Source organism: Calypte anna, chromosome 13, assembly GCF_003957555.1.
Source record: "Calypte anna isolate BGI_N300 chromosome 13, bCalAnn1_v1.p, whole genome shotgun sequence".
In the NCBI taxonomy this organism is placed as follows: Eukaryota; Metazoa; Chordata; class Aves; order Apodiformes; family Trochilidae; genus Calypte; species Calypte anna.
The window spans coordinates 12,774,697-12,802,205 of NC_044259.1; the positions used below are offsets into that span (position 1 = coordinate 12,774,697).

Genomic DNA, 27,509 nt, shown 5'->3' on the forward strand with positions numbered 1-27,509 from the left:
TGCCTAAAGAAGTTGTGGCTTTCCCCTCCCTGGAAGTGTTACAAGGCCAGGTTGGATGTGGCCTTGAGCAACCTGATCTAGTGGAAGGTGTCCCTGCCCATGCATGGTGGTTGGAACCAGATGATCTTTAAGATCCCTTCCAACCCAAACTATTTTATGATTCTGTGAAAAATCAACCATTTTATAGGCACAGTTATCTCCAGTGTGTCCCAGAGCACGTTTCCACTTGTTAGAGTGGAGATGCTGGAAATGTTCTGCCCTCAGTGTAGTGTTACATGCAAGTTCTGTGGAGGTGAAAGGGCAGCAATGTTCGTCCCCAGTTACCTTACAGCATTTGGAAATAAAACTGTTCCTGAAGAGTGGCAGCTGGCTTGCTTTCTGTCTAGCACAGCAGTTCCTCAGTCCTCTTCACTTTAAAATCCAGTGACTGGGATTCAGCAGCTGTAGGGTGCTTTTCAGAAAAAACCACTTCAGACCTTGTGATCCGAAGTTCAAGTGGAAAGCTGAGAGACTTTAAAACCCTTGAGAGATGTGGTGCTGGGCTTGACAGTGTGGTGACAGAGCACAGATTGGATTCTCATACTCTCCACTTCTGATAGAGGGAGGCTCTGAGGGCACATCTCTACCTGGACCTGCACCTTCAGCTGAATTCTTTTTTAAAAAATTCTCAGTGGTGTGATATTTGAATTCTAAAATGCTGCTTTGAGTTAAGTGCTGTGAAGTTTTCTGTAAGAGATGTGGGTGATGCTCCCATTGCAAGGAAGCAGCATTTAATTCTTTATAAAGAAGAGAAGACTAGATGAGTCTTTAAATTAGAAAAGTGCTGTGTTGTAGTCTTGTTAGCTGAGCATTGCTAACTCCTTTGGGAAAGCTCACTCTAATTACAATATTTTTACTGTCTTTGGTGTATACTGAGGCAGAGGAGGCAGCCATCTATGGCACTGGAGTTACCTGGATTACAGAGTGTGGTTTATGCAGCAAGATCCACCTGATTGTGCACCCAGGAAGGAAGTTGGCAGCATTTGTTATATCAAAATTATTTAGAAAAATCTTGAATTTCATTACGTCTGGCTTAAGGTGAGTGCGTAAGTGAGGATGTTGTGCTTGGAGGACATGCCCTGAAATCAGCTAAGCTACAGGAATCCTTAAGTAACACAAAAGGAGCCTTTCCACGTGCTGTCTAAGATTGCAAAGTTATTTGGCTGCCTTGGTTTTGCCACAGTTCTGATGCTTTGGATTTGCCAATGGAGGAATTTGCCATACCCATGCTGAGTTTAATCCAGAAGGTTATAGAACTTCTTCAGCTCGTTTCTAGAGACACCCTGCTAAGTGGGTGACCTAGGTCGGGCCTCCCTAAATTCCTTGGAGTGTTGGTTGCACTTGTTCCTACCACCAAATCATTATTGCTTTCCCCTTCCCCAAGATATGGAGCTGGATTTCTGCCCATTGGTGGCTTTTTCTTCCTTGGCATTCCAAGCTGAGCTGCTGCTTGACCTCTTTTTGTCATGCACAGCTGTGGAGACAGATTTGAAGCTGACCTGGTGCAGGCTTCAGGGGTGAGGTCTAGCTGTCACTTTGCAAGTGGCCACTGCACAGGGGATGGCTTGTCCTGTGGAGGTATCTCTGCAGAAATAGTGAAAGTCATGTACAGGAATCACAGTGGGGAGGAATTACAATTGATGTTATTTCAATTACCTGACAGTCCTTCTTGAAACCCAGACTCTGTCTCTCTTCTTTGAGATTTTCCAGAGGTGTGTTTTGTGCAGAGTTTGCCTTGTACAACCCCTTACTCCTCCACTGGCACAGATGGTGGGAGCTGCACAGTTCCCCCCTTGACACTGTGATTGTGTGGAGCTGGAGGGTCTCGTGGCAGGCACTTGGCTCTCAAATTCATGTCTCTTTGTTGTTAAATATTTACAGTGAGATGTAGCAGATGCTTCTCAGGAAGGTTTTGTCAGCTTATAAGTCCCCAGATGCAGCTGCAGAAGAGGCTGACAGCCATTAAAGGGATTGCTTCAGTGTGATGCCCTGGGCTCAGCACCAGTCTGGTGAACTCGTGTTGCTTGTGCTACAGGCACTGCTGGATGTGCTGTTTCATTGACTTGCAGTGGGCTCCAAGCAGAGAGCACCCTTCTGCTGATGACAAGAGATTAATGATGTCTGGTCCTCGGGCTTTTTTTTTCTTTTTTGTTCTCTGAAGCTCTTCCACTGCAGTGGGAGGGGGTGATGCTCCGGGTTTTGTTGCTGTACGTGTTTCTTCTGGGACCTTCGCTCCACAGCCGTGGCACGTAGATGTTACAACTGTGTGGCTGCCTTTGCTCCCTCTCTGTTCTTGACACACCTGTGTCTGTCTCATTCACTCACCCAGCCTGAGGAGAAGAAGGGTGGGCTGATCAGGTGAGGCAAAATCCTGTCACCAGCTCTGAGCATCACCAGCTCTGGGTGTGCAGAAGCCAGCAGCCAGAGCCTCGCTGCTGGATGCCACCCCTGCACTGGTCACACTGGTCAGGTTCCCAGTGTCCCTTCCTGCTTTCAAGATAAGGTCCAGGACCTTGGGCTGGGCCCTGCTTGTTGCTCTTGGTGCTTATCAGGTTTTGCTGCTGACAAGGTGACCTGCTGTGCAGGGCTGAGGGTGGGGAGGGAAAGTGTCCCTGTCCTGGCCTCTGCATTGGTCTGGCCCCCAGCACAACCTGTGTGTGTTCATACACATTGGTCTCAGTCCCATGCCAGGCATGTCTCTCATGGTGTTATAGCTTCTGGGTGGATGGGAGACTTTCTGGGTGCCATGGAGGTGGGATCTGCAGAGGTGGCTGGTCAGCTTCTGCAAGGGGATGGCTCAAAGAGGGACAGGCTCACTAGGTCATCGTTTTTTCAACTAAATATAGTTGCCCACGCTTTCATAAGGCTGGGATTTTTGTGTCACGTGACTGTCTTATCCCTCCTGGCCAGCAGTCCCTCAGAGTGGAGATCGTGTGTCTGGATGGGTAATAATTAACTGTTAACTAGCTTTTCATTAGAGCCTGGCAGAACAGGCAGAGTATTGCAGAGGAAACTGCTCCTGGTCTCTCCCAGAGGGTGGATACCCCCCTTTAATTGGCAAACCAATTGCCCCCAAAGGTGAGTGCATTGTGGGGTTTGGGTTTTTTTTCTGTGTTTATACGGAGTTGTTGAGTCTCACTGTGCCTTGTGTGTCCATCCTTGCTCTCCTGTAGTTCCCACTCATGTCACCCCTCCCTCTACTACACCACTGATTTCTGTGTTTAGGTCACAAACCATGAGCTGGTCTCTGAGACAGCTTGGAGGAGATCCTGACCCTCCATCTCCTCCATGCTTTGGCCCATATGCACGCCTTGGACCCCTGCAGCCTTGTCTCAGTCACCCTCCTCTGGCAGCACTGAGGTGTCCTTGCAGTGCCAACAGCAGCTGGATCAACTTGAGCCTTTTCTCAAGGTCCCTGGCCTGCCCGTGACAGACTGACGTGGTCCTTGCCTGGGAGCACTGATTTTCAAGCCTCTCTCCCTGAACCCTTTAACCCAGTGTTTGCAGGTGTCCTGGAAGGCTTTTCTCTCTTCTGCTGATTCCATGTTCTTGCTGTTTGGAGACTTGTCTGCACCAGATGAGCCAGGTCAGGCACTGGTGCTGGAGAAGCCTCTCCCACAGGGGTGGTGGAGTGATGGTACCAGTGAGAGTGGGGAGGAGGCTCAGCAACTGTGAGAACCTGAGCCAGATGAACTCCCTGGTTTTGACAGTTTTCTGGATTCTAGTTACCCAGTGACCTTGACTGTGTCCCTGTTTCAATGCTTCCTGGGTTAGGAACCACTGGCTTTCCCAGCAGAGACCCTTAGTTTAGGGCTTGGTTTTCCCTAGAAAACGGAGGCATTCCTGAGCTTTGTTGGTCTGCTTGACCTGGGATCTCAGGGATCAGTGCTGTGTGTGAGTGTGGGTCATGTGTCAGAAGTTTCCTAGAAATCCTCTTTGTGGAAGAGTGTTGCTTGAAAAAGAGTGGAAAGATGTCACTTGCCCTCGAGAGAGAGTTCATTTACTACCTTTAATAGTAGCCCACTTGTGCCAGGAAGAATCCACAGTGCCCTTGCTGTTTGCTGTTACACATCAGAAACGACTGTCAGCATTTCTTACCCTCCTCCTTACTGAGTGCATCTTGGCCACAAGTTAAAGGGATTTTGTCTTGGACTGGAAGACTACAGGGAGAGGTTTATGCATCTTTGCTAAGTTCAGACATTTTCTACCCCTCATCTGCCCTGGAAATAAGAGGTAGACCCTGCTGATAACTGTGTATGCAGAGCTTGTAGCAGTTATGTGCATTTTAAAAAGCAGTATTAGCGATGTGTTGTGACCAGAGCTGAATTATGTCTGATGGTTCTGTGCTGCCTGTAGGGTGCTGTCAGCAGAGAGACAGGATCTGCAAGTGTCTTTGAGCTGCTTCACCTCCCCCTGCTCCTCGAGGCTGTGTTGGGAGTATCAGCCAAGGGATGTGAGGGCTTTCAGAGCTGGGAATACAGCTCAGGTGCCCACACTCCCAGCCTGTGATGGTGCTGCCCTGGCACACTGCATTGAACCTTCCTGTACCCCTGGCCTCTCTCCACTTTTCCAGGGCAAACTCCAAGCTTTTAGAGCCAGCCTAGGACATCCAGGTGGGAGTGTTCTCATGCTCTCTGTGGAGCTGTTAGATGCCCTTTTTGAAGTTATTTTTAGCAAATGATCTTTGCAGCAGTTGCAGAGCTTACAGTGCAGAGAAGCGTAGGCAGTTTCTTGCTTCCTTCCTTGCTGTTACAGTAGGTCTTGTAAGGTGGAGCTCTCTGCTGAGGAGCTGCAGAAAATTGTTTGGAAGACTTTGAGCCTTGGTGCCTGCAGCTTGTCACTTGCTCCATGCTGAACAGGCTTCCCACGTGCTTTTCAAGACTGAATCCTGCCTCAGCCATGCTGAAGGATCTGATCTGTGATCCTGGTGTTGCTCATCTACAACAGTTTTTCTCACACATGCAAAAACTTGCAATATTGCAGAGGTTTTGCAAATCTCTCTCTTACCTTTTTAACAAGACCAGTGCTGTGCTGCTGGCTGGGAGCTGTGAGAGACCATGTGCTTCAGGTGGTGGGGTCAGCTGTGTACTACCTGGGTACTACTAGCAGTGAGTGGGAGCTTCTGCAGTGAATACACAGACGCCTTTATGTTGCGAAGATGTCCTTGTGATAGCATCTTGCTTAAAGCTCCACCCAGTCTCCATTGATTTTCCACTCCATGCATGTACCTCTGGCTACAACTGCAGTTGGTGAGAGGTAGAGCCATACACTTGCAAACTGTGTGCCCAGTTTGCCACTGAATCTTGCTGGTTTTTTCTACGTTATTGGATGTCCTCAGCAAAATGTGAGCAACACCAGGCAGTCAGTGCTGTAAATACTGGGCTTCAGGCTTCTGCATGGGGTTGTCAAGGCAAGTGCTTCCCATCTCAGTCAGAACATCTTCTGTCTGTGCTGGTGTTGGTGCTGCTGTCGGTGCTGGGAGCAGCTCCTTAGGAACCAGGCAGAGGTGGAAGTTGCTGCTTGGCTCTGGGGGTATTTGTACCTCCCTGTGCAGAGGAATGCTACCAGATTGCTCCCTGAGGATACTGAGGTTCTTTCCCCTCTACCCATGCTTTCCCAGGCCCTTTGCAGCCCTCCATGGGACAGACTCTTACAAGGAAAACTTCAGCACAGTCCAGAGCAGGTGGGCTGCTGGTGGGAGGAAGAAGGCTTTTGTCAGCTGTGTAGGTCACATCTGGCAAAACGTCTCTGGAGAAGGTGTGGTGGTGGTGGACATGAAGCTCACAGGATGTGTCTTCTTGATGGTTTGATTCAGGCTCAAAGTCCCAGCTTGTGTATTTTGAGTGCATAAGCAGTGATGGTGCCAAGTAGAGCCTCTGCCATAGGGTCTTGCCTCTGCTGCACTAGTATGGGCTGTGGTCCATGTGTGTGCCATCCATGGGAGTCTGGGGAGGAAGAAGGATTGTTTGGAGATTAAAATGGTGAAGTGGATCCTACTGGACCACTAGGCACGTGACTGGCAGGCCTTAGTCTCCTGTTGGGGTGCCAGGGAAACTGGGGATACCAAGCTAGGCTCTCCTGTCCCCAGGTAGGACCTGCGGCACAGAGCATGCACCCCTCCTCAGCCTCTGCAGCACAAAGTCCAAGCTCTTGGCTTTAGAACTGACTTCATCAGCAGGTTTCTCGAAAGTGCCAGGCTGTAGGCTGGAGTGGCTCATGGGCCATCTTCCTGTTGACTTGGCTTGGCTGGGGAAGGAGGGTTGTGTTGTGTCAGGGATGGAGCATGTACTGGAGTTGGACTCCATTCCTGCTGGGAGACTGGGCTGCCTTCTGAGGCTGCCCCAGTTGGTGTTGGGGTGCTCTGAGCCCTTCTCTGTGTTGCATGAGTGGTACAGCAGGAGCAGGCATTACAGCTTTCTTGCTAGAAGTGCAGGTATTTCTGCACCAGCTCTGTTCTCAGCCCTGCAGATCTATTCTAGCTCATGTTCCCTTTCTTAAAAATGTATTACAAGCTGCACTGGATAAAAGAAATGGCAGGGCAACAGGTTAGCAGGTATTTGGTTTGATTTTCCCAGGTAAGGTAGTAGACATGTCTCCTAGGCTTAGTATGGTGGCCCTATAATGTATGTCCTTCTCAGGATGGGTGTGTTTAACTGAGGAGCTGCTGTTGCCCTGGCTGTCTGGGCCTTGTGCAACAGCTCTTGTCCTTCCTTGTACAAGGCATTTTGCACTACCAGATAGGTTGCTGTCCTTGCAGGAAGGCTTTCTTTTGAAGCCTGAACACCTGAATGAACCTAAATGTGTGTTTTGTGGTTGTGTTTGGTTTGGATTTTTTTTTAATCACTTGGGTTTGCTAGAGTCTCTTTCTACAGGGGAACATAAAGAGCAGTTTTGATGCCCATCCAGGAGCTTGACTACAGAACAATCAGTGGATTGGAACTGGGGCCCTTGGGTTAGGCTGGTGTGCCCTAGAGTGCCAGGCATGCACAGCTACTGCTCACCATGGTTCTTACCTCTGCAGATGATGTGTCTGTCTGTCCACAGTCACACCCCCTCAAGCTCCCTTTGGTCTCCTGCCTTGGTCTGAGCAGTCTCCACCGTGACTTCCAGATCTCAGCTCCATCCACACTGACCAGAGCTGTCTGCAGCCCAGTGCTGGCCTGGCTGCACTCCCTGGGGCAGCCTCCCTGCCAGGCTGCAGCTTTGCTTTGTGTTTTGTCATCCGCAGCACTCTGCAAATGCTAATTAGTCTTGTCAGCACCTCAGCTTGATAAGGGATCCCTGTTCCTATCTTGCAGATAAGGAAAGCAGCAGAACTTGTTTCAAACAATCTCCTCCCTCACCCGCAAAGACAATGGAGTCCGTGGCACCCACCCCTGTGTCCTCTTTCACTAGAGGTTGTGAGGAGAGCTTCTCTTTAAACCCCCCAAAAGCATAAGAACATCTGTGTCTGTGAGGCTGCTGAGCTGAAGCAACTGGAGATGAGGGCTGGATGCCACTGCTGTAACCCCCCAGAGCTGCAGTGTAGTGGGAGCAGACACCAGGAGTGAGGTGGTTACAGAGAAAGAGATCACTGCACTCCTCTAGCCAGAGGTCTGTGCCTGATGAGGCAGAGCAAATTCACTTATTTTTTTTTCTACAGTGCCAGGCAGGGGTGTTCCATCCCTGTGGAAAACAGGACTGGCTGCAGGTTTGTGCTGTAGCACTTGGTACCTTTTGAAGTTATATTTATTTTTTAGTTGGTGACATCTGTGGGTGTTGAGTAAAGGATTTTGGGGAAAGCACTTGCTCTTCTTATGCTACTAAGAGCATTTAAAAGCCTTGTAGCAAGGTCTGTGCCATGGAACTGGGATTCTCATTGAGGTGCACATGGAGTGAAGGAAGCATCTGCTGCTGCTCAAGATGGGGAGGCAGGTGAGCTGGGGAGGTTCTGGAGGAAGGGGAGGATTTGGGCATACAGCTGAGGGATGGTATCCTCATGTGGAAGCCTTAAGGGAACTGAGGAAGGGGTGTGCACATCATTCAGTCGTGCCATGTCTGACTCTTCCTTATTGACACTTCAAAGCCTGCAGCTCTGAGCAAGGCTGGGCTGGCAGGATGAATCACAGGTTTCAAGACTAGGAAGTGGACCAGTTTTGATCATTAGGTGAAGTTGTCCTGCCTTACATGACAGATCAAAGCCAGCTTTGAGTGGAACTGTGTAGGCTATTGAGGGTGTTTCTTGGGGAGTCTGCAGGTAGCCTCTGTCATTCCTTAGAGCTCCTCACCTTCCTCCTACCCTTGTCTCCTACCCCAGTCTGGGGTGCTTTTCTTTGAAACAAAATTAGCAGAGTCTGCAGAAATGTTTGATTCTGTGAGTGTGTGGCACCTGGCATGGACTGGAGGCAGAGACCAGAAAGCTCTCCTTTCCTTGTCAAGCAACACTGTGGGGGAGAGAGAACACCATAGTCCTTGTGGGGCTAGTTTGTTATACTGCAACATCTGCATACCCTGTGTGAGCCTGCTTGTGATCCAGAGACTGCAGCCAAAGCTGGGGGGAAGAAAAAAGTCAAATTTATTTTTCTGCTTGTCAGGAGGTGGTACATGAATAGGAGCCAAGACAGGTTGTGGTGGGGCTGAGGTCTTGACTTCTTGCTCCAGGTCTTGTGTGAGGTCTGTGGTGGTGTGAAACCCAACACTTGCACTATGATACCTGAAAACACCCCAGAGGCACTGAAGTGCCTAAATACCTTTGGCTGTAGCAGGATTAGGCACTCCCTAGATCTGGCTTCTCACTGTACGTGCCTTCTCATGAACTTGCTGCCCTGTGCTAAGATGCACTGGAGATCAAAGCAGCACCCGTGTGCCACAGACTCTGTCAGAGCCCTTTTCTGCTCCCTGGGGAGGGCTGGTCCTATTGCTGCTGTGATGGACCTTGCCTGTCCAAGGGCATGTTTGTTCTGCAGCACATAACAGCAGATTGAAGTCAGTGTGGTGCTTTACAGAGCAAGCTGAACTCCTCACCACCCCTACTTTCTGGATGGCAAGGTCAAGTGAGGAGGGCTGAGCCAAGGCAGGAGTGGCAAGATGGGGTTAAAGGTCTGTTTCTTGGCCACCTGGATTGATTGGGAAACTTCTGATCTTAATGGGGTCCTCCTGAGACCCAGGTCAGAAGCTGGCTCTGTTTCCTCTTCACATTTTCCTCTTTGCTGGACTTTGCTGAAGGGGCAGCTGACTTTATTCCCACTTGTTTTCTTCTCCTGAGCTAACTCTTCCACAGCCCTCACCTGTGTTTTAAAAGTTTTGTTCTCCTCCCTCTTGCAGAACATACAACTCCTGCAAAAGTAGTGAGGGCTGCCAACCCAAGACAGCGGAAAGGAAGCAAGGTAAGGTTGTGTCTGCTGCCCCCCCTTGCTGTCCCTCCAGCCTCTGCAGTAGTCAGTACTGCATGAATACCTTGAGGGTCTGGTGAGCAGATGGCTTCCTTTGCAAGCCTGGTTGTGGAGGGGCTGTTGTGCTGGCCTGACTGCTTGCAAGAGTGTGGAGGAGAAAACACTGCTGCTTCATCTCCTCTTTAGTGTTTTTGATGGTCTTCTATGCTGCCTGGACTGGCTGTCTGCCCAGCTAGGCTTGGGGAGACCTTCTCACCTCCTTTCTCTCCGGGAGCACAGTGCTTGATGTGGAAAGCCTCTCCTCACACCCCAGGGACACCCCCAAGTCCCTTTTTGGGCTTAGCCAGTGCCCTGCCTTGCAGTGCAGGGAGGGTGGCAGTGTAATGGAGTGGTGTGTCCACAGGTCTTCTGTGTGCAATCTGTTCTTCACTGGCACACAGACAGTGCAGGGTAATTTATCTAAAACAAAGGGCCTCCTTTGGAGAAATCTGGACAATTTGTTCCAGAGGATTAACATGTGATGGAGAGACAGTTGCTTCTGAGGATGTTGCAGCTGGGGCAGAGGCAGGGACACGGACTGCTGGTGTTGGCTCCCAGCACCTCATGAAGACATACCTGAAATTTGATGTGACTTCTCTTATCTGTGCCATCTCAGGGAGACGAGGGCCCTGGGGATGGAAGGTAGACATTCCTGGGGATGTCTGGGAGACAGACATGGCCTTGCACTGGAAGTGGTTTTCCCAGGAAACCAGGCTCCTGGGAAGAGGAACATAGCACCTGACTGTAGAGACATGATTTCCTGGGGGACTCGGTGACTCCAAAATTTTGTGGAAATGGTAAACCCCACAAGGGCAAGAAGGAGTTGCTGGGCCCAGATAAGCTTAAACTCAGTGCCCAGCCGTGATTCATCGTGTACTTGGGCAGCTGTTTGGGTCCTTCTCTGTCCTGTAAGTCCTCTCTGGAACCTGGAGGAGGTAGAAATGAAAGTAATGGCCAGATCACTTTTTCAGCAGGGAACTGATTGGTAATCCCCCATGTGGCCATGGGGTGTCTGAAATCAAGCAGCTCTCCTAACTATCAAATTCCTGCCTGAATTTTCCTACTCATTCTAAGGGATCCCTTGCTTTGTCCTTGTCAGCACTTCCTTGCAATTGGACACTTAAATAAAACGAAGTGTGGCTGTAAGCTGCCACTAGGTGGAGGCAGCTTCATTACTGGGGTGTAGTTGCTTCAGGTGAATTTAGGATGCTGTATGATTTCCCTGTCCATGGGATGGTGCCTGTGATTAGTGAGTTACCCTGGGCAACTTGGTCCCAAATGCTGCTGCTGGGAGAGCTAGGAGGCTGGTAGCTTTCAAGGCTGCTAGCAGCTTGATTACAACCTGACAGACACAAACTTGTCTACTGTTATTTGGGCATTCTGCTTGAGTGGCAAGAGGAACTGTGTATATGCATTTTGGGTGCATCCCTGAGCCTCCTGGGGATGGTACACCAGTGGGTGGTTGCTGTGACAGTGTGGCTGGAAGAGCTTTTGGCTGCTGATGCAGGGGATGGCAACTACTTGTGTGCTAATGGGACCTTTCTCTTTGGATACAAGGTTGGTGACTTCGGTGATGCCACAAATTGGCCAACACCTGGAGAAATAGCCCACAAGAGCGTCCAGGTGAGAACAAAGAATTGCTCTGGTGAGCAGGATTAGGCTATTGCAGCCCTCCCTGTCCCTTTGAAGTGCTGGGAGCACTGGCTGAGCCAGGCCATTTGGGGTCCTGTGTATCAGCTTGGAGACAGCCAGGAATAGTGTGCTGGATACAGGGGATTTCCTTGTAGGGCTGCCTGCACATAGGGCTCTCTCCCTTGCTGCTATTCTGGGAGCCTGGAGCCCAGTCTAAACCCTTGGGCCGGGTGAAACAGGTAAAATAGCTCCTAGATCTGCTTTCCACAGGACTGCTCAGTGCAATAAGGGACCTGGGAAAAAGCCAAGACTTCCCTGTGAGAAACTGAAAATGCATGAGAAAGGGCTGGTGTGCCTGAGGGACATGGCCTTCCTCTCTTGCTACAGACGTGGGTGTCATTGAAACCTTTCTATTTTTGGGTCCTGTTTGCCGGGTCCTGGCAAAGGACCCTGCCATGCCCTGTTTATCAGGGCATGAGGGTCACTCACTCTTTTGTCATTGGGACAGTGGGGTTGCTTGTAGGACACCCTCATCTAGGAGCACATGGCCTCTCTAACAGTCCATCTCAATAACTTCTGTTCCTGGAGCTCAAGCTGTATCTCAGCTCAAGCACTTCTCAGACCCTGTAGAGCCCCTTGCCCTACTCAGACATAAGCCCTTCCTCAGGAACAGAACAGGTCTGAGAGGCACGGAATAATGATGCTTCCAGCCTAGAACAGGGTCCCTCCCTTCCTGCTCCTGCCAGGACAACCGATGTGTGTCTCCAGCTCTTCATTTCTCTCACCTCTCATATCTTTCCTGCACTGGTGTGTCCCCAGCAGCCACACAAAGCACCATCCCTCCGGAAACTGCCTGTCAAGAAAGACATGAAAGAGCAGGAGAAAGGGGATGGAAGTGATGGCAAAGAGAGCCTGAAAACCAAATCAGATGAGTCCGGGGAGGAGAAGAATGGAGATGATGACAACCAGAAGTCAGCCCAGAAGAAGAAAGGTAAGGCAGGATCATCTACTGGGGACAATTCTGGGATCAGTCTTTCTCCTCTGCAATCTGCAGCCAGGTGGAAGGGTCCAGTGCTTTCTCTGGGCTCCTTGCTGCCTGACATGGTTCCAGCATGAGGACAGCTGTGGTGAAAAGGTGTTTGCAGGATTCAAGGAGGCAAAGTGTCATTTTGGTGGGAGCAAGTGGAGCAGGGCCCAAGTAGTGAATGAATATCTTTATGACTAGGGAGTGTGGCAGTAGTCTGCCCTCTCGTGTGCACTCTGTGGTGACACAGAAGAGCCCTGAGTGGGGGCTGCATCAGCTGTACTTGATAGATGGACTCAGCCTGGCCTGAACCTGAGCAGGAAGAAAGGGGCAGAGGAAGAACAAGTGTTGTGAAACAACAGGGGAATTTCATGCTATGTCTCTCCATGTGTGAGAGTCTCAGTTGGAGCCTTTCTGCATCCAGTGAGATCTACAGAGATGTCTGAAGACAGGATTAGTCCAGCGGGCCCCCTGCTTTCTCCTCCATGTTTGGGGGCTGTGTGGCAAGAAGGGGCTGCAGGGGAGGAAGCAGTCTCTGAACCTGTATCATACCCAAACCCTGTCCTTTTGCAGGCAACAAACACAAGTGGGTCCCTTTGCAGATAGACATGAAGTCAGAGGTGCCTAGGGACAAAACGGCCTCTCGGAACAACCGGCAAAACGAGCAGCACAGGCACCCCTCCAACAACCGCAGTGAGCTGAAAGGTGGGGGCTTGGGCTGGGTACCCTGCCCTGGCTGTGGGGCAGAGCAAGCCCCGATGCCTGGGCACAGCAGGGAATGGTGGGGATGCTTCCTGTGTTCACAGGGCTCTGGATGCAATGGGCTTGCTCCAGGGAGGTGCTTTCATCCTGTAATGCTCATCCTGCCTCTCTCTCTCCCCATCTCCTGCAGGTTGGCACCCGGACAACAAGCACGAGCGCAGCTGGCAGGACCATGATGAAACCTCCAGTGTGAAGAGTGAGGGAGGAGCTGTCCGAGGGGCCTTCCGGGGCAGAAGTCGGGGCAGGGGAAGGGGCCGGGGCCGTGGCAGAGGAGGTGATCACTGAATGTGTGGTCTTGTGACAGCAGGGAGAGAAGAGAGTGTGTGCTGAAGTGTGCAAGGCTCTGTGTGCTTGTGTGAGACCTGAGGCTCCAAAGCAGGCTGGGGAGTGCAGAGCACTGTAGGGCTACAGGGAAATAATTGTGACAGGTCACAAAACTTGTGATAAGTTGAGCTGCTTTTATAAAACCAAATTATTATATAGTAGTGTTTTAATGAAGGCAAATCTTCCACTACTCAGGATAAGCCTGTCCACCTGTTTTCTGCCCCTTGCAATACCTCCATGCTGTGCGTAGGCTTTGTCATGTTGAGTGCCAAAAAGATTTCTTGGCTTAGATGAGGAAGAACATCTGTGCTGACATTCAGCAGGGCAGTGTCTGTGCAAACCCTGACACAGTTTCAGTGTAAAGCCTTCATGTGTCACCTGGGCTGTCCAGTTGTTCTTGAGTAGGAGGACTTCTGGCCTCTCTGGCTTGGTGAGTTGAGACATCACTGGAATCCCTTCTGCAGCCCAGGCTGATAGTCAGGGCATGAAGGATGTGGGTCAACAATACCCCATTGTGGGATACCATGGGGGGGCCCAGGAACAGTGCAGAACATCTAGCCCCATCTGTCAATGCAGCCTGTTTAGTACGTCTCAGGGACTCTGTGCTGACTCTTACTGGTGTCCCCACAGGTCACTTTGACTACCAGTATGGGTACCGGAAGTTTGAGGGTTCAGATGGCTCCCGCACACAGAAATATGCCAGCAACATCACTTACTACTTTGACAACATCAGCAGCACTGAGCTCTACAGCGTGGACCAGGAACTGCTCAAAGACTACATCAAGCGTCAGATGTAAGCACCACCTCTTCTGCCCCTCTCTGAGCCGTGGTGGGTGGTGTGATAGGCACAGATGCTCACCCTGGGGACTGTGTAGCTCCTCCTGTGGGTAGGGTTAGAGCTGAGGTGTGTTGCTCTGTATGATGCAGTTTACAGCACCAGCTGGCCCTAAGCCTGGGCTTCCCAGTCTTGTCTGTGTACATCCTCACAGTAGCAGAAGGGTGTGTGTCAGGGTTATTTCCTTTGGGGTGCTCAGGGGGAGGTTTATTGGAGCTGCCTCCCACTGGTGTGTTGTCCATACAGAGAATATTACTTCAGTGTGGACAACCTGGAGAGAGACTTCTTCCTGCGTCGCAAGATGGACTCAGATGGCTTCCTTCCTATCACCCTGATTGCCAGCTTCCACCGGGTGCAGGCACTGACCACTGACATCAGCCTCATCATCAAGGTGAGGGCAAGGAAAGATGAACTCTTCTTCCTGCTTTTTGTCTCGCCAACCATTGTCTGGGGCCTGTTCTTCAGATGGGCTATGGCTGACATGCAAGTAGAGCCTTCCCTTGTCCTTGACTTGTTCTTTTCTCCTTTTAGTCCTCCTAGAGAGGGGGATTGGGGCTGAGCCACTCAGTATGCCAACATGGGGCCTAAGTTAACCAGGTATCACTCAATTCCAGGCTTTGAAGGACAGCAAGGTCGTGGAAATTGTGGATGAGAAGATCAGGAGAAAAGAGCAGCCAGAAAAATGGGCTCTGCCTGGCCCTCCCATGGCAGACTACACACAGACAGACTTCTCACAGTTCATTAACTGCCCTGAGTTTGTGCCCCGGCAAAGCTTCCAGAAAGAGACAGGTGAGCACAGGGGAGTGTGAAGGGTGGTATGAGATGCAATGTAGATATTGCAGCAGAAGTTACTCGAGGGAGAGCTCTGTTCTTTGCTTTCTACTTGGTTGTGGGAACTAATATGGGCTCTGTCCTCAGCCCCCAAGAGTGCTGCTGCCTCTGTACAGGGGGAAATGGGAGAGACACTGAGCTGCTTTAATTCTGTGGGGGCTGAAAGGATTTGGGGAGGGTCATTCCTGCTGGAAATGTGTTTGCTGCGCCAGGAAATGCTCGGTCGCTTCTGGGCAGAGCAGAGAACACTCGTGAACCCAACCTTTCCTTAATGATTGAAGAGATAACTAGGCATAAATGGGGCAGCAGGGAGGAAGTTGTCAACTGAGTGCTGGAGAAGGGTTTGATGTCCTTCATGGGCTGCCCCCTCGTCTTGTCACCCCATCCCATGGGGGCTCGCAGAAGTCCAGGACCGGGCATAAGAGGCCCATCTTATTGGTGCTCTGGTAAGAGTTTTGGCAGGAGATCTCTTCCCATTTGCTCCAGGCTGTCTTGGGAAGGTTTTTCTGAGAGCTAGAGAGTCACCACCTGCTTTAGGGCTTTGGGTATCTGAGAATGTGTCACCTGCAGAGCTCTGTGGCCACCAATGGCATCACAGCCTTAACCAAAGACTTTGCTTTTCCTCCCAGCACTTTGTGAGTAGTGTGCTAGTAAGCTTTGGCCACTGGATCCCAGTTGGTCCCACAGGTTGTGACATGCTCACAAAATAATTCCATCTTTGGTCAAGTGCTTTAAGTACGCTACCCCCTAGGCTTCCTGATTCATTCTAAAGCACTTTGTGGCTCTTGTTGACTCTAGAATCTGCTCCTGGCTCCCCACGTACTGCCAGCCCAGTCCCCACCAAGACAGAGGAGGTGAGTAACCTAAAGACGATGCCTAAGGGCCTGTCTGCAAGTCTGCCAGACCTGGATTCAGAGACATGGATTGAAGTGAAGAAGAGACCTCGGCCCTCCCCAGCCAGACCCAAGGTAGGTGGTGGTGTAGAAGCTGTTGGGGTGGGGTGTATGGGTGACTGAATCCACCCTGTATGGGTGACTTGAATCATAAGTAAATAGGTGTCAGATCAGATAAGTTCTGTTGGTCATGGGAGTGATGTCTTAGTCTGTCCTGGCCCCATCCATCCCCCTTTGGAGTTGCTTCTCAGTGTAAATAAGGTGTTGTTCCCAGATGGGCAGCTTCTGGCTGTGGTAAGGAAACATAGTGCAGCAGTTGGGTCTCTGAGCAGTAGGCTTGTGCTGCTGTGTGGTCTTTACCCTGTTTCACTCTCACTCTCCTACCTGTAGAAACCAGAGGAGTCAAAGACACCACAGCAGCAGAAGCAGAAGGACCAAGATGAACCGGAAGAGCTAGACTTCCTCTTTGATGAAGAGATGGAGCAAATGGATGGCCGCAAGAACACCTTCACTGATTGGTCAGACGAAGACTCGGATTATGAGATTGATGATCGGGACGTGAACAAGATCCTCATCGTGACACAGACACCTCCTTACCTGCGCCGGCATCCTGGTGGAGACAGGACTGGCAACCACACATCCAGGGCTAAAATGAGCTCAGAGCTGGCCAAGGTGATCAATGATGGGCTGTACTACTATGAGCAGGACCTGTGGACAGAGCAGTTTGAGCCAGAATATTCACAGATCAAGGTGAGAGCCAAGGAAGGGAGTGTGTGTGTGTGTGCGGAGCTCCTTATGGGAGTTTTGTGGGGTGCAGACTGCACACCTTGGTGGGGTAGAAAGGGCAGTACAGGAGGTTACACCCCAGTCATGGGGTGGAGCTAAGATGGGATTAGTCCTCTTTTAGAGGTTGGAATTCCTGGCTCCCACTGTCATGCTCTGCTGTGTTAGGAATAAACACAGCTCTGTAATGTGATGTAAGATTGCACCCAGGTCAACAAAGTGCCTGTAATGAGGTGATGGAGCAAGGGGCCCATTGCTCTGCTGTCTGCCAGGGTCTTGGTGCACACTGGCAGATCTGTAGAGGGAACCATATGTCTGCACTGTCCTTAATGCCCAGTGCTCCCTGGCACAGTCCCTTGGAGACCACACATACTGGAGATGGGTTCATTGGTTGGCCTGTGCTCTTCTCTGCTTTGCAGTTTGCATAGACTTAGGATTTTTATAGAAAGCCCATCTGCTGTTTTGAAACATGCAGGTGACAGAGGGACAGTGTGTAGTGGGGGTATTGGTCTTTCAAATACATGGGAGTGTTGTACCCCACAGCCATGTGTGATGCTGTGGATGCAGAGATGAGGCCCTAGGGATGCAAGAATGGCTGGGAAAATGGGGTCCTTGCCAAGCTTGCTTTGAAACCTTGCTGCAGTGGCACTGACACAGGCAGCTAAAAGCCTGAAAGAAGCAAGTGGAGGTTAGTGGAGCTGTCTTGTAAGATCCTGAAGGCTTGGGAGCAGCAAGTGGCTCAGATCTGGCCTGTTCTGGGCTCTGGTTTCTCTGTGCTGCATCACCTGTTCATACCTCCGTGCAGCTTATTGCCTTCTGGGCTCTAAGGCCTCACAAGCTACACTTGATGCCCAACATTGTGGCTGTTGCATAATCAGAGCAGTGGTCCTGATAAGTTCATGAGATGTAGAGAGTTGGTTGCTTCATCATCTTCTTCTTCAATGCAGCAAGAAGTGGAGAATTTCAAGAAGGTGAATATGATCAGCAGGGAACAGTTTGACACCCTGACCCCAGAGCCCCCTGTGGACCCAAACCAGGAAGTTCCTCCTGGTCCCCCCAGGTTCCAGCAAGGTAAGAGAGGGCCCAAGCAGGTGGGACTGAATCTGTCCCTGTTCCTCCTAGAGAGGTCCTGGGAGGTTCTGTAGCAGTTGGGGAGAAAGAATTTGGGACACTGCTGTGTGGGATTATTTTTCCCATAGCAGCACCCTTCTCTCAGTGTTTTGGGGCTACAGAAAAGGAGGCCCAGAAGACGGAAGAAATCTTGGCAGATTTTTATTTCACTTCCTGAATATAATCCTCTTGTAGTACCTTGAAAGCAGCTGCCTGCTGAGCCATGCTCATCTGCCTGTGTGGCCTGGCACCCTGTCCTCATGGAGATAAGGGATTTGGCACTGCTGTTAGCCACTGAGAAGCAGATACTTTGTGGAATCCCTGGAAGCTCATTCTTTGGATCTGCTGCAAGGCTTTGGGCTGTCTGGCCAGGCTGGATCTGAAGCTGCTTGTCTTGGAGGGCTGGGATGTGTTCCTGTGCCTGTTACTACGCATGTTCCAGGTGGCTGACCTTTGCTGTATTGATGTCCTTTTTGCTCAGAACTCACCTTGACCATAATGTGGGTTTTCCTCTATGCAGTGCCCACAGATGCTTTGGCTAACAAGTTGTTTGGAGTCCCTGAGCCTTCAACCATCGCCAGGTCGTTACCTACAACTGTACCAGAATCTCCCAACTACCGCAATGCCAGGACCCCCCGGACCCCTCGCACACCTCAGCTGAAAGACCCAACACAGACACCCCGATTCTACCCAGTGGTGAAAGAGGGCAGGACGATAGATGCCAAGGTGGGACCAGGACTGGTGTGCAGGACTGGAGCTGGGGTTTCCCAGCTGGGGCCTGGGGAGGAAGGGGATGCACCCCTGATGTATCATGTCTTGCAGACTCCACGGAAGAGGAAGACAAGGCACAGTTCAAACCCTCCGATGGAGTGCCATGTGGGCTGGGTGATGGATTCACGGGAGCACAGGCCCCGAACTGCCTCCATCAGGTAATGGTGATGGGCTTGCAGGGTTATGGAGGAGCCAGGATTGGAAAATGGGATTGGATGTGGGGAGGGTGGGGTCATGAAGGAGCCAGAAATGGGAAAAGGAACAGGGGTCGGAAGGATGAGGAAAGGCAGCATCTGGTCTTGCAGGGGAGGTCTCGTTAGGTGGCTGTAGAAAGGACTGGAATCCATCTTCTCCTTTCTGGAAAGGAGTAACAAGAATAACAAGACGAGACTTGGTTGGGAACATTGGTTCATTTTCTAGTAGGATACCTCATGGCTCATGTACCAAACCCAGATTAGACAGTCACAGGGAGTCAGTGGGACCAGCAGACAAGAACTGCAGAGTGGAACATGACCCTATTCTGCTGTCAACTGGGTAATGCCGAGGAAAGATGTTGATGGGAGTCTCTTATACTCAGCTCCAGCCCCTCGGAGGGGACTCCAGCTGTTGGAAGCTATGGCTGCACTCCACAGTCCCTGCCCAAATTTCAGCATCCTTCACATGAGCTGCTCAAGGAGAATGGCTTCACACAACACGTCTACCATAAGTACCGTCGGCGCTGCCTTAACGGTAGGGCAGGGTGTGTGGGCTCTGTCTGCTGTGTTGGGGGGCAGGGTACAGTCACAGTACATGCACACAGAGATAAGTAGGGTCCTACAGGACAACCTTGCTGATAGCTGGTAGTTCCCTACAGTCTGTGGCAAGTATGAGCTGTGGCTTGGGGTATCACGCACTGGGGGTGGGTGTAGTCAGAGTGCCCCAGGGCCTTCCTGTGAGCCCCAGTGCATGAACCCCATGAACCCCAGTGCAGGGCTGGCTCCCTAGAAGGGTCTCTCCTTGTACTCACCCCTTCTTCCCCAAACAGAGCGGAAAAGACTGGGCATTGGTCAGTCCCAGGAGATGAATACCCTCTTCCGGTTCTGGTCCTTCTTCCTGCGAGATCACTTCAACAAGAAAATGTATGAGGAGTTCAAGCAACTGGCTGTGGAGGATGGGAAGGAGGGATACAGGTAGGAGAGGAGGGGTAAAGTGGTCTTTCCTTGGACAGATTGAGGGATGAAGGGTTTGGCCTTTCTGTGCGTCTTGTGCTCAAGCAAAGGCAGCATCTCTGCCTTGCTGGACAGTAGGACTGAGGATGCCTTCAGTCACCTCCTGCTGATGGGGCACAGCAGGGTGTTTGTCTCAAGAGCCATTCTGCTTGGGTATTGTGTGCAGCAGTGTCTGCAGTCTGTTCAGTCTGTCTGAACAGAACACCACGTGCTGTTCTGTTCACAGGTACGGTCTGGAGTGCCTTTTCAGATACTACAGCTATGGGCTGGAGAAGAAATTCCGGCCAGACATATTTAAGGACTTCCAAGAAGAGACCATCAAGGATTATGAAGCTGGTAGGTGCCTCCCCTGCATCTGGCAATGATGTTGCCCATCTGCATAGCTGCCCCCAGGTCTCATGACTTTGTGGAAGCCACATATTGCTGTACATTAATGAGTGCAGTGGGGACTGTTTGAACATCCTGTTGCACACCTCATAGAAGAGGGCTGAATGAATGCTCTCTGTCCTGAACAATGCTAAGGCCAACAACAATGGGAGGCTGTATCACTCCCAAAACATCCTGTAGTGGCACTTGTTCCTCAGTGATCTACACTGCCTGTGCCTTGTCACCACCAGGTCATCTGAGTCTGGGAACATCCTCTGTCAAGGGGCTGCCCAGCACTGCTGCAGGTGACTTCCCTTAAGGTTCTTTATCTTCTCATGGTTTTGCTTACCAATGCAACAGAAGGGTCTGTGGGGCAAGCAGTAGGGAAGACTGGAGAAAAGGATTCTGATGTCTAATTTGGTTTTTGTCAGGCTTATGTCTTGTTTGTTTTTCTTCCCCTCCAGGACAGCTCTATGGGCTGGAAAAGTTCTGGGCCTTCTTAAAATATTCCAAAGCCAAAAATCTGGACATTAACAGCAAACTGCAAGAATACCTCAGCAAGTTCAAGCGCCTCGAGGACTTCCGAGTGGATGTGAGTAGAGTGGCCTCTGCCGGTACCCTCAGTCCCCTTTGAAGGATGGCTGATTTTGGGGGCGGGTCCTCAAGCGGTGTCAGGCAAGGGCAATCAGTGACACCTAGTGTCATGCCCCGTCATTGCAGCTGGACCGGGAACAAGCTGCAAAGGTTGAATACTGCAAATCCACTTAAGAGCAGCTCTCTGGGGACTGGGTTGAGCTCACGATTCTTTGAGCTGGGAAGGGAGGAGGAAATGTCTTGAGTGGAGCCAGAATTTTGTGGACCTTCAGCTCTTGAACTTCTGGATTGTACTCCTGTGTGGGAAGGGTGTGCCTAAGAGCAAGTTGTCACCCTTGTGCTTGATTGGAAGTCAGTCTGTCTTTCTGTCAGCACTAGATTGGAGAGGAGGGCAGCTCTGTGCTTGGACTGAGTGTGTGTGTGTGCCTTGTGGGTTAGGGAGAGAAGTTGCAACTGGAGGTTTGCAGGAAGGCTGTTCTCTGGTCCAGGTGGAGGGCTCTGCATTTGGAAGTTTTGCTGATACTGAGGTGCTTCTTTTCCAGCCACCCATGGGAGAGGAAGGTGGACACAAGAGATACCCTACGACATCAGGGGGAGACAGCAGGAAGCGCTACCCATCCCAGTCTTCCAGTAAAACGGTCAGCCAGTGCCCATCCGGCCAAGCCCACCCCTCATCCAGCCAGCCTGCACAAGAAGATGCCAAAAACCTGAGCCAGCAACCCCCTGCCCCATCAGCAGCAGAATCGCAGACAATGGGGAAGTAGAGAGGCTGCAGCATCTGCTTCCTGACAGGGAGTGGGGTGGGTTGGTGCAGAACTGGCTCAGAGAAGCGGAGACGTGAGGGCGTGCGACAGGAAGGGAGTTGGAAGATGGCTGCTCAGGAGTAACTTCGACGCACACAATTTTTTTCTCTTGTGGCTGAAAAGCAAAGATGATCTGCATCAAAAACACCGTTTTGCTATTACAACCCTGATCAGAGCCAGACCTGCTCCCAGCAGACCCACCCTTTGCCTTCCTTCCCCTCCTGTACACACCCTCATGTCTTAGTGTCTCTTTAAAAAGAAAAAAAAGTTCTGGCTGGGTTGGAAAGGGGAGATTTTTTTTTTATTATTATTATATATATATATCAAGTTTTAAATTATTGCTAGAAGTTTGTCTGGATTTACCAAAATAAGTCTGCTCTGTGCTTCCCCAGTGACTCCCCTCTGTGTCCCCCCTCGGATCGCAGGGCAGCCTGCTTAGGAAGCTCAGAGGAGTGAGGTTCCCTGATGGGGGACCGAAGCCACAGCGTGTCATGATGCTGTGGAGCCTTTGATCTCCATGACCTGGCTGACATTTCCCATTCCACTTCTGGTGGTGCCTCTCCGACACTAACCACCACAACAGGAGCATCACCTTGTTTGTCCTCCTGCTCCCTCTTGCCCAGCGTCTTCATCTCCAACCTTCCCAAAGGTCTGGCTCTCCCTCTACCTGCCTCTCCTTTCTTCCATCACGGACAATTTGGATGTCAACCAAAGGACCTTTGCCAAGGATAGGTTTGTTCTGACTCCTTCCTGCGAGGACAGCTGGTGGGAAGCCAGCAGGCACCTGGATTGAGCCCTTGTGGACAGTGCACCTGCTGCCACAGGAACATCCATCACATGCAAAGACAGGACTTTGCTGAAGGTGATTTCTCTTCCTTTTCACTTGGAAAAAGGAAACAACAACAACAAAAAAAAACAAAACACAAACCCCTCTAAACCAAGAACAGAAAAAAACTCTTTAAAAAGACATATCTCCCTTTGCTTTCTTCCTTGGAAGTATTATTGAAGAAAAAAAAAAAGACAAAAATAAAAAACCAACAACCATAAAAACAAAAAAAAAAACTTAAAAAAAAAACACCAAAAAAACCACAAAACCACAAACAAACAAAAAAAAGAAAAAAAGAAAAAAAAAAGTTGCCTTATGGTGGAGCTGGACCAGGGAGGCTTGCTGGCTTCTTGCACCCTGGGGCAGGCTGGACTCTTGGCCCCCGCCCCTGGCCCAGAGACTCCTCACGGCATTGCTGCCGAGCTGTTCTTCCCTGCATCCTTTCCTGACCTTGCAGCTCGCTCGGATGCCTCCCCCCATCCCTGAGACCTCCTTGCCAGCCCTGATTCTCGTGGGGGAAGGTGACAAGGGCAGTCGAATCCAAGACTTAACGCTCACGAAGTCGCTACGTTCTGTATATACTGTTGTAGCATCCTGCCTGTGACACAACTGTACGTGCTTATGGCCTTGCTGGGATGCCCGTGCCCTCTCCAGGCAGGCTGGAGGTCGGGCTGCTCTGCTCTTGTGACCTCCAGCGTGGTCAGGAATTGAGGGGGGGGATTTTTCACAGCATCCAGAGGGACTGGCCCTTGCTGCGAGCAACAGGAAGGGCTGACATGCCTCTGGTGCCACTTCATGCTGTAGCCTGGTGAGGCAGTGACACAGCCCCAGGGAACTCTTATCTCTTGCAACCATCAGGGACCTAGGGCAGCTGGTGGGACTAGTGCTGAGTGCAAGCAAAGAGACCTGCCCAGCAAACAAGGGTTCTTATGTGGGTTTCCTTGTGCAATGTGTCTTGGGCAGCTGTGTGAATTTCCTGCTCAAGCAGCATCCTAGTGCATCTCCAAGGGCAGAGCTAACACCATGCTGCTCCTTGCTCAACTGAGACCAAGGGGATGGCTGCAGAGCTGGTGTGGCATTTGCTTAGCTCCTCTGCCCAGCACCAGGTGGGTTTTGGCAGGCACACCCCTCCTTGAGGGTCTTGAGCTGCATTCCCTCACAGGATGCATCTCGGAGGGGTGAGATCTGCTCCTGAGGCCCAGAAGTAGCCCTGGAAAGCCATGCTCCTGCTATAAGGGCAGAAGCTCCTTCTCAGCTAGAGCTTCTTTCCTTGCTGCTTTTGTGGTCTGTCTCCTGGATTGGGATACCTGTTTTGCAGCTGGCTTGCTTGTGGCTCTGACACCCCTGTCCTTCTGAGCTGGAAAGCATGTTCCTGTGCACAGGGCAGGCACTGCAGTGGCCACTTAGAGATACGGCCGATTGCCTTGCAACATGTCAAGTTGGTAATGAACAGTGTTTTACCAAAGTATCCAGTTGATCCAGTGCTGTGTCTCATAGCTGACAGGAGGAGTCCTCTCCAGGGCTGTCCCTGTACAGCTGTGGTGCTGGTGCATGTTAACAGCCAGGAGCTGAGTGAAGAGGGTGAACTTCAGCAAGTTTTCAATCAAGAGTGGCTGTGGCTGCTTGCAGGGCCCTTGCTGAAATTCTCACCTTCCCAAACTGACATTGCATTGAAGATGCTGCTTTAGTAGATGGGGAGGAGGTGTGTGTATAGGTGGGAGGGCATTTGGGCTGTTTCCACATGGAGCAGCTTTGTGAACTGCTGCTAGACTTGAAAGTACAGCTGGGTATAAGCGAGGCTGGGGTGCTGCTACTTGGCAGTTTGCTGGTGGTGAGTTCCTGCCCTGGTCTGTCCACCCTGCAGCTTGGTGCCACTTGCAGGCCCATTTCAGCATGGCAGCCTCTGAGCCCATGGCTTGCTCTGTAACAGCAGCAGCAGTGCTTTGGGGTCGTGGGGTGGTAGCTGGCAACACATGCAGGCAATGCTTGAACAGTGCTGTGGCCATGACTGTTATCTCTGGATTTTCCCTCTCTTGTGAGCTGGAGTCAGAACTCTGAGGTTACGGATGCAGTTGTGTTTGTCCCTGATTTGGGAAGGAGGCACCTTGGAGGCTGGAGATTCGGTGTGTGTTGTTCAAGGACATTAGAGATGTGTTGCTGGTTTTTTGCAAGCAGAAGCAGGTCTGGATGTGCTCTGAGTGGTCTTTGCTGCTGTGTCCCCATGCTCCTCTTTGTCGGTGTGTGTTCTCTTTTCAATCCAATTGTCTGTGTTTCAGCAACAAATGAAGTAGGAAATGAGGAACAAGCTCCTCTGTGGCACAGCACCTGCTGTGGAGTTGTTGCTTGTGGAGCAGACTGTAGAATTGTTTGGGTTGTAGAAGAGGTAAGAAATTTCCCAAAATTTGAATTGATTTTAAGTTATTTTTTTTAATTTCAAAGGCTAAGACTTTAATGTTGGCATGGAAGAGCTTTTCCCCCGCTGTACTGAGTCAGTGGTTTGTCACATCAGTGTGGCTGAGGGGCTTGCCTGAAACCCCCTCTGTTTTCCAGGGTAAGGTGGATCAGAAGAGCAATCCTACCAGTCCCACCACCCTCTGGATTTGCAGCCTGTGTGCCTTGTTCTACTGTTTGTGTCAGACAGCAGCATAGTTAGAGAGTAAAGGAAAGACATGGCAACCTGAGGCAGCTGTTGCTCCAACCTATCTTCCTCCAGACCAGGGGAACAGTGGCAGTACCTGCACTTCTGCTCTCCACAGGGATGATGCCCACTTGTAGCAATGTGGGTGGTGGCAGAGAACCAGGAGCTCCATGGTGCTCTGGTTATCTGGTCTGTGCTGGGCTGAGGAGTGGCTGACCATTGCCAGGCTTTCCCCAGTCTTAAAGGTTGTACAGGGGACAGGTCAGCAGAGGCAGTTCCCTTCTTGCTGTGTAGCTGCCTAAAGAAGGCATCACACACGGCTTGCTTCACTTCCAGACAAAGGGATAGCTGTCCAGAGTGGGGGTTGGCTTTTGAGGAGGCTCTTGTCTTCCAGCTGAGGAGGGAGTTGCCCTTGCTTTTAGATTGGGTGCTTCACCGCAGTCATGTTTTAGGCTTTTTTTAATTAGTGGTCTGAGTGGTCAGGTATTTGTATTGAGAACAATGATCACAGCTCACAAGGGCTGCCCAGTGCTGGTGCCCAGCCACCAGCATACCTGCAGGAAGCTCCAGCTGCTTTTGGAGAAGCTGGTGGTGGCCATCAAGCCTCAAGGCAGACCTAGAGAAAAGATCCATCCCCATCTTGCCCATCTCCTTGGAAGGTTCCAGGCCACTGCAGCCCAGGGCTCCTTCCCGAGGCTTTGAGACACAGGTGATGGCAACAGATGTGGAGCTCTGGCATGAGGTCAGGAGCAGAGCTGCAAGGTGTGATTTTGAAGAGGCTTGGTTGCTTTGCCATGGTCATTTTGGGATGGGGAGGGGGGGAATAATTAAATTTTGAAAAAGTAATGACACTGCTGCTCTGTTCGCCTGTCTGTCCCTCTTCCTGCTGCCCTCCTCACACCCCCATGGTGGCTTGTCATGGTAGCCCTTGGGGTCCCTTGAGTTTTGGCAACTGCTCATTTGGCTTGGGACTGGTCAACTGTACTGTAACAAAACAATGTGTTAACCTCAGTATCCTGCCACGTGTCTCTACACGTTCTGCATGGCAGTACAGAGGGGGCCTTCTAGCTGTTAATGCCTTTCCAGTTACCTTCTCAAAAGGAAAAAAAAAAAAAAAAAAGGAAACTATAAATGTAGCAAGCTGTGTTTGCAATGCTTAATTTCTCCCATCTCTTCGGGGAATGGTCTTGTCACTTTGTCACTGTTTTGAAATGGATGCTAGGCTCTTTTTAAGAGGGGGGTTGCTACACTTGATGTTAAATTGCCTCACTGACTCTTTTTTAAAAGTTTCCAATACAGCTAATGGATTAATTACTTTTTTTTTTTTTTTGTCCTCAAAAAAACAAATGTTCATCTCGGTGGCGTGGAGCGGGTGATTGGAGGGTAGCGTTCTAATGAGTAGTTTACAGTTTCACTTTCTGCAGACACTTGAACATAGGACCGATGTATCTGTGACAAGCACATCCCTTTAGTGGGAAGCTCCAGAGGAGCAGGGAGTGCCCTGGGCACCAGCCAGCCCCCCGTGCCATGTGGAGTGTGCTCAGCTCAGCCCCAGGGTCCCCACGCAGTCCCCCTGCAGCTCCATCTCCAGGCGTCAGCCCGCTGCAAAGGCTGGCTCGAGCCAGTGGTGCCCCTCACAGGACAGGGTGCTTGGTCCCCTGAGCCTCCCCGGTGCAGCACCACTCCCCCATCTCCTCTCCCAGTCTGTCCCCGTCCCGTTGGGTTGGAAACTTCTGGATCTGTGGCACAGAAACCCCTCCTGAGCTGTACCCTGGCGAGGGCACGCTCGCCTTGCTCACCTGGAGCAAAAAGGGGTGATGGTTTGAAGTGCTGGCCCTTCTCAAACCCTGTGCATCCCAACCTCAGCCTTCTGTTCCCCAAAACTAGAAAGTGTGTGCAACCTTCTTCAGCTGCATTTATCGTAGAGAAACTTAAAATGACTCATCACAGACCATGTATCACTTGGGAGGAAAATCTTGTTAATATGGCCCACTGTACATGATCCATCTTCCGTCGATAGTACATAATCTTTGACCCATGTGCTAGGATCATCATCACGTATAAAAGGAAAAGAGAAAAATGTAAAATACTTGAATGAGAGCTTGTATTATAACATTAATATTATTCAGAGTATCTGCTTTCTAGGCTGATGTGATTCATTATTCTAGTAATGCTTTAGTCCTTTGTAATTTGTGGTAATTATGCTTTTTCCTTTTTAATACAAAAAAAATGTATAAAAATAAAAACTTCAAAAGACAATGCAGCTTAGGTTTTCTGTTATGACTTGCCCTCCCCAGGGACTGTGGGTTCAGCCTTGTGTGGTTGTAGGAACTGGAGGAGGCAGGGGGAGAGTGTTGGCTTCCACAGGCAGAGCTGGGCTGACAGCAGGTCAGTGCAGTGCAGGGCAGCCCTGTTTGTCCTCTCCTTGGGGAGCTTGCTTAGGATGTGGGTATAGCAGTGGCAAGAGCCAGGAGTCATTTTTGCCTCCAGACAGGAGTGAGACTTAAAAAAGATCCCAGGAGAAAATTCACAGCATGTCTCAAATGGTCATGTAAGTACTTCTGGATGTGCATGAAGGTGTGGATGATTTTTGTGGGTTCCTTTCTTGGAAGGGTTTCACTGACACAGCTCAGGCCTTTGTTGTGTGTGGAGTGGGAGAG

General features: G+C 50.7%; 1 protein-coding gene across 3 annotated transcripts in view; it reads left to right on the plus strand.

The window, feature by feature from the left end:
• The window catches only part of LARP1 (La ribonucleoprotein domain family member 1), a 45,011-nt gene extending 17,903 nt beyond the window's left edge, over positions 1–27,108 (plus strand). For 2 of the 3 annotated variants that reach the window (XM_030459001.1, XM_030459003.1), the window contains exons 3-20: positions 9,343–9,404; positions 11,007–11,072; positions 11,901–12,072; positions 12,679–12,810; positions 12,998–13,141; positions 13,822–13,984; positions 14,273–14,417; positions 14,641–14,815; positions 15,656–15,825; positions 16,141–16,500; positions 17,481–17,604; positions 18,164–18,369; positions 18,466–18,572; positions 18,992–19,143; positions 19,439–19,583; positions 19,849–19,958; positions 20,453–20,580; positions 21,125–27,108. In XM_030459001.1, the coding sequence (XP_030314861.1) occupies positions 11,949–12,072; positions 12,679–12,810; positions 12,998–13,141; positions 13,822–13,984; positions 14,273–14,417; positions 14,641–14,815; positions 15,656–15,825; positions 16,141–16,500; positions 17,481–17,604; positions 18,164–18,369; positions 18,466–18,572; positions 18,992–19,143; positions 19,439–19,583; positions 19,849–19,958; positions 20,453–20,580; positions 21,125–21,346 (2,607 nt within the window). In that variant the 5' untranslated portion in view covers positions 9,343–9,404; positions 11,007–11,072; positions 11,901–11,948 and the 3' untranslated portion in view covers positions 21,347–27,108. The remainder of the gene's footprint in view (positions 1–9,342; positions 9,405–11,006; positions 11,073–11,900; positions 12,073–12,678; positions 12,811–12,997; positions 13,142–13,821; positions 13,985–14,272; positions 14,418–14,640; positions 14,816–15,655; positions 15,826–16,140; positions 16,501–17,480; positions 17,605–18,163; positions 18,370–18,465; positions 18,573–18,991; positions 19,144–19,438; positions 19,584–19,848; positions 19,959–20,452; positions 20,581–21,124) is intronic. The other variant, XM_030459002.1, reaches the window with a different exon arrangement.
• Positions 27,109–27,509: the final 401 nt, after the last annotated feature.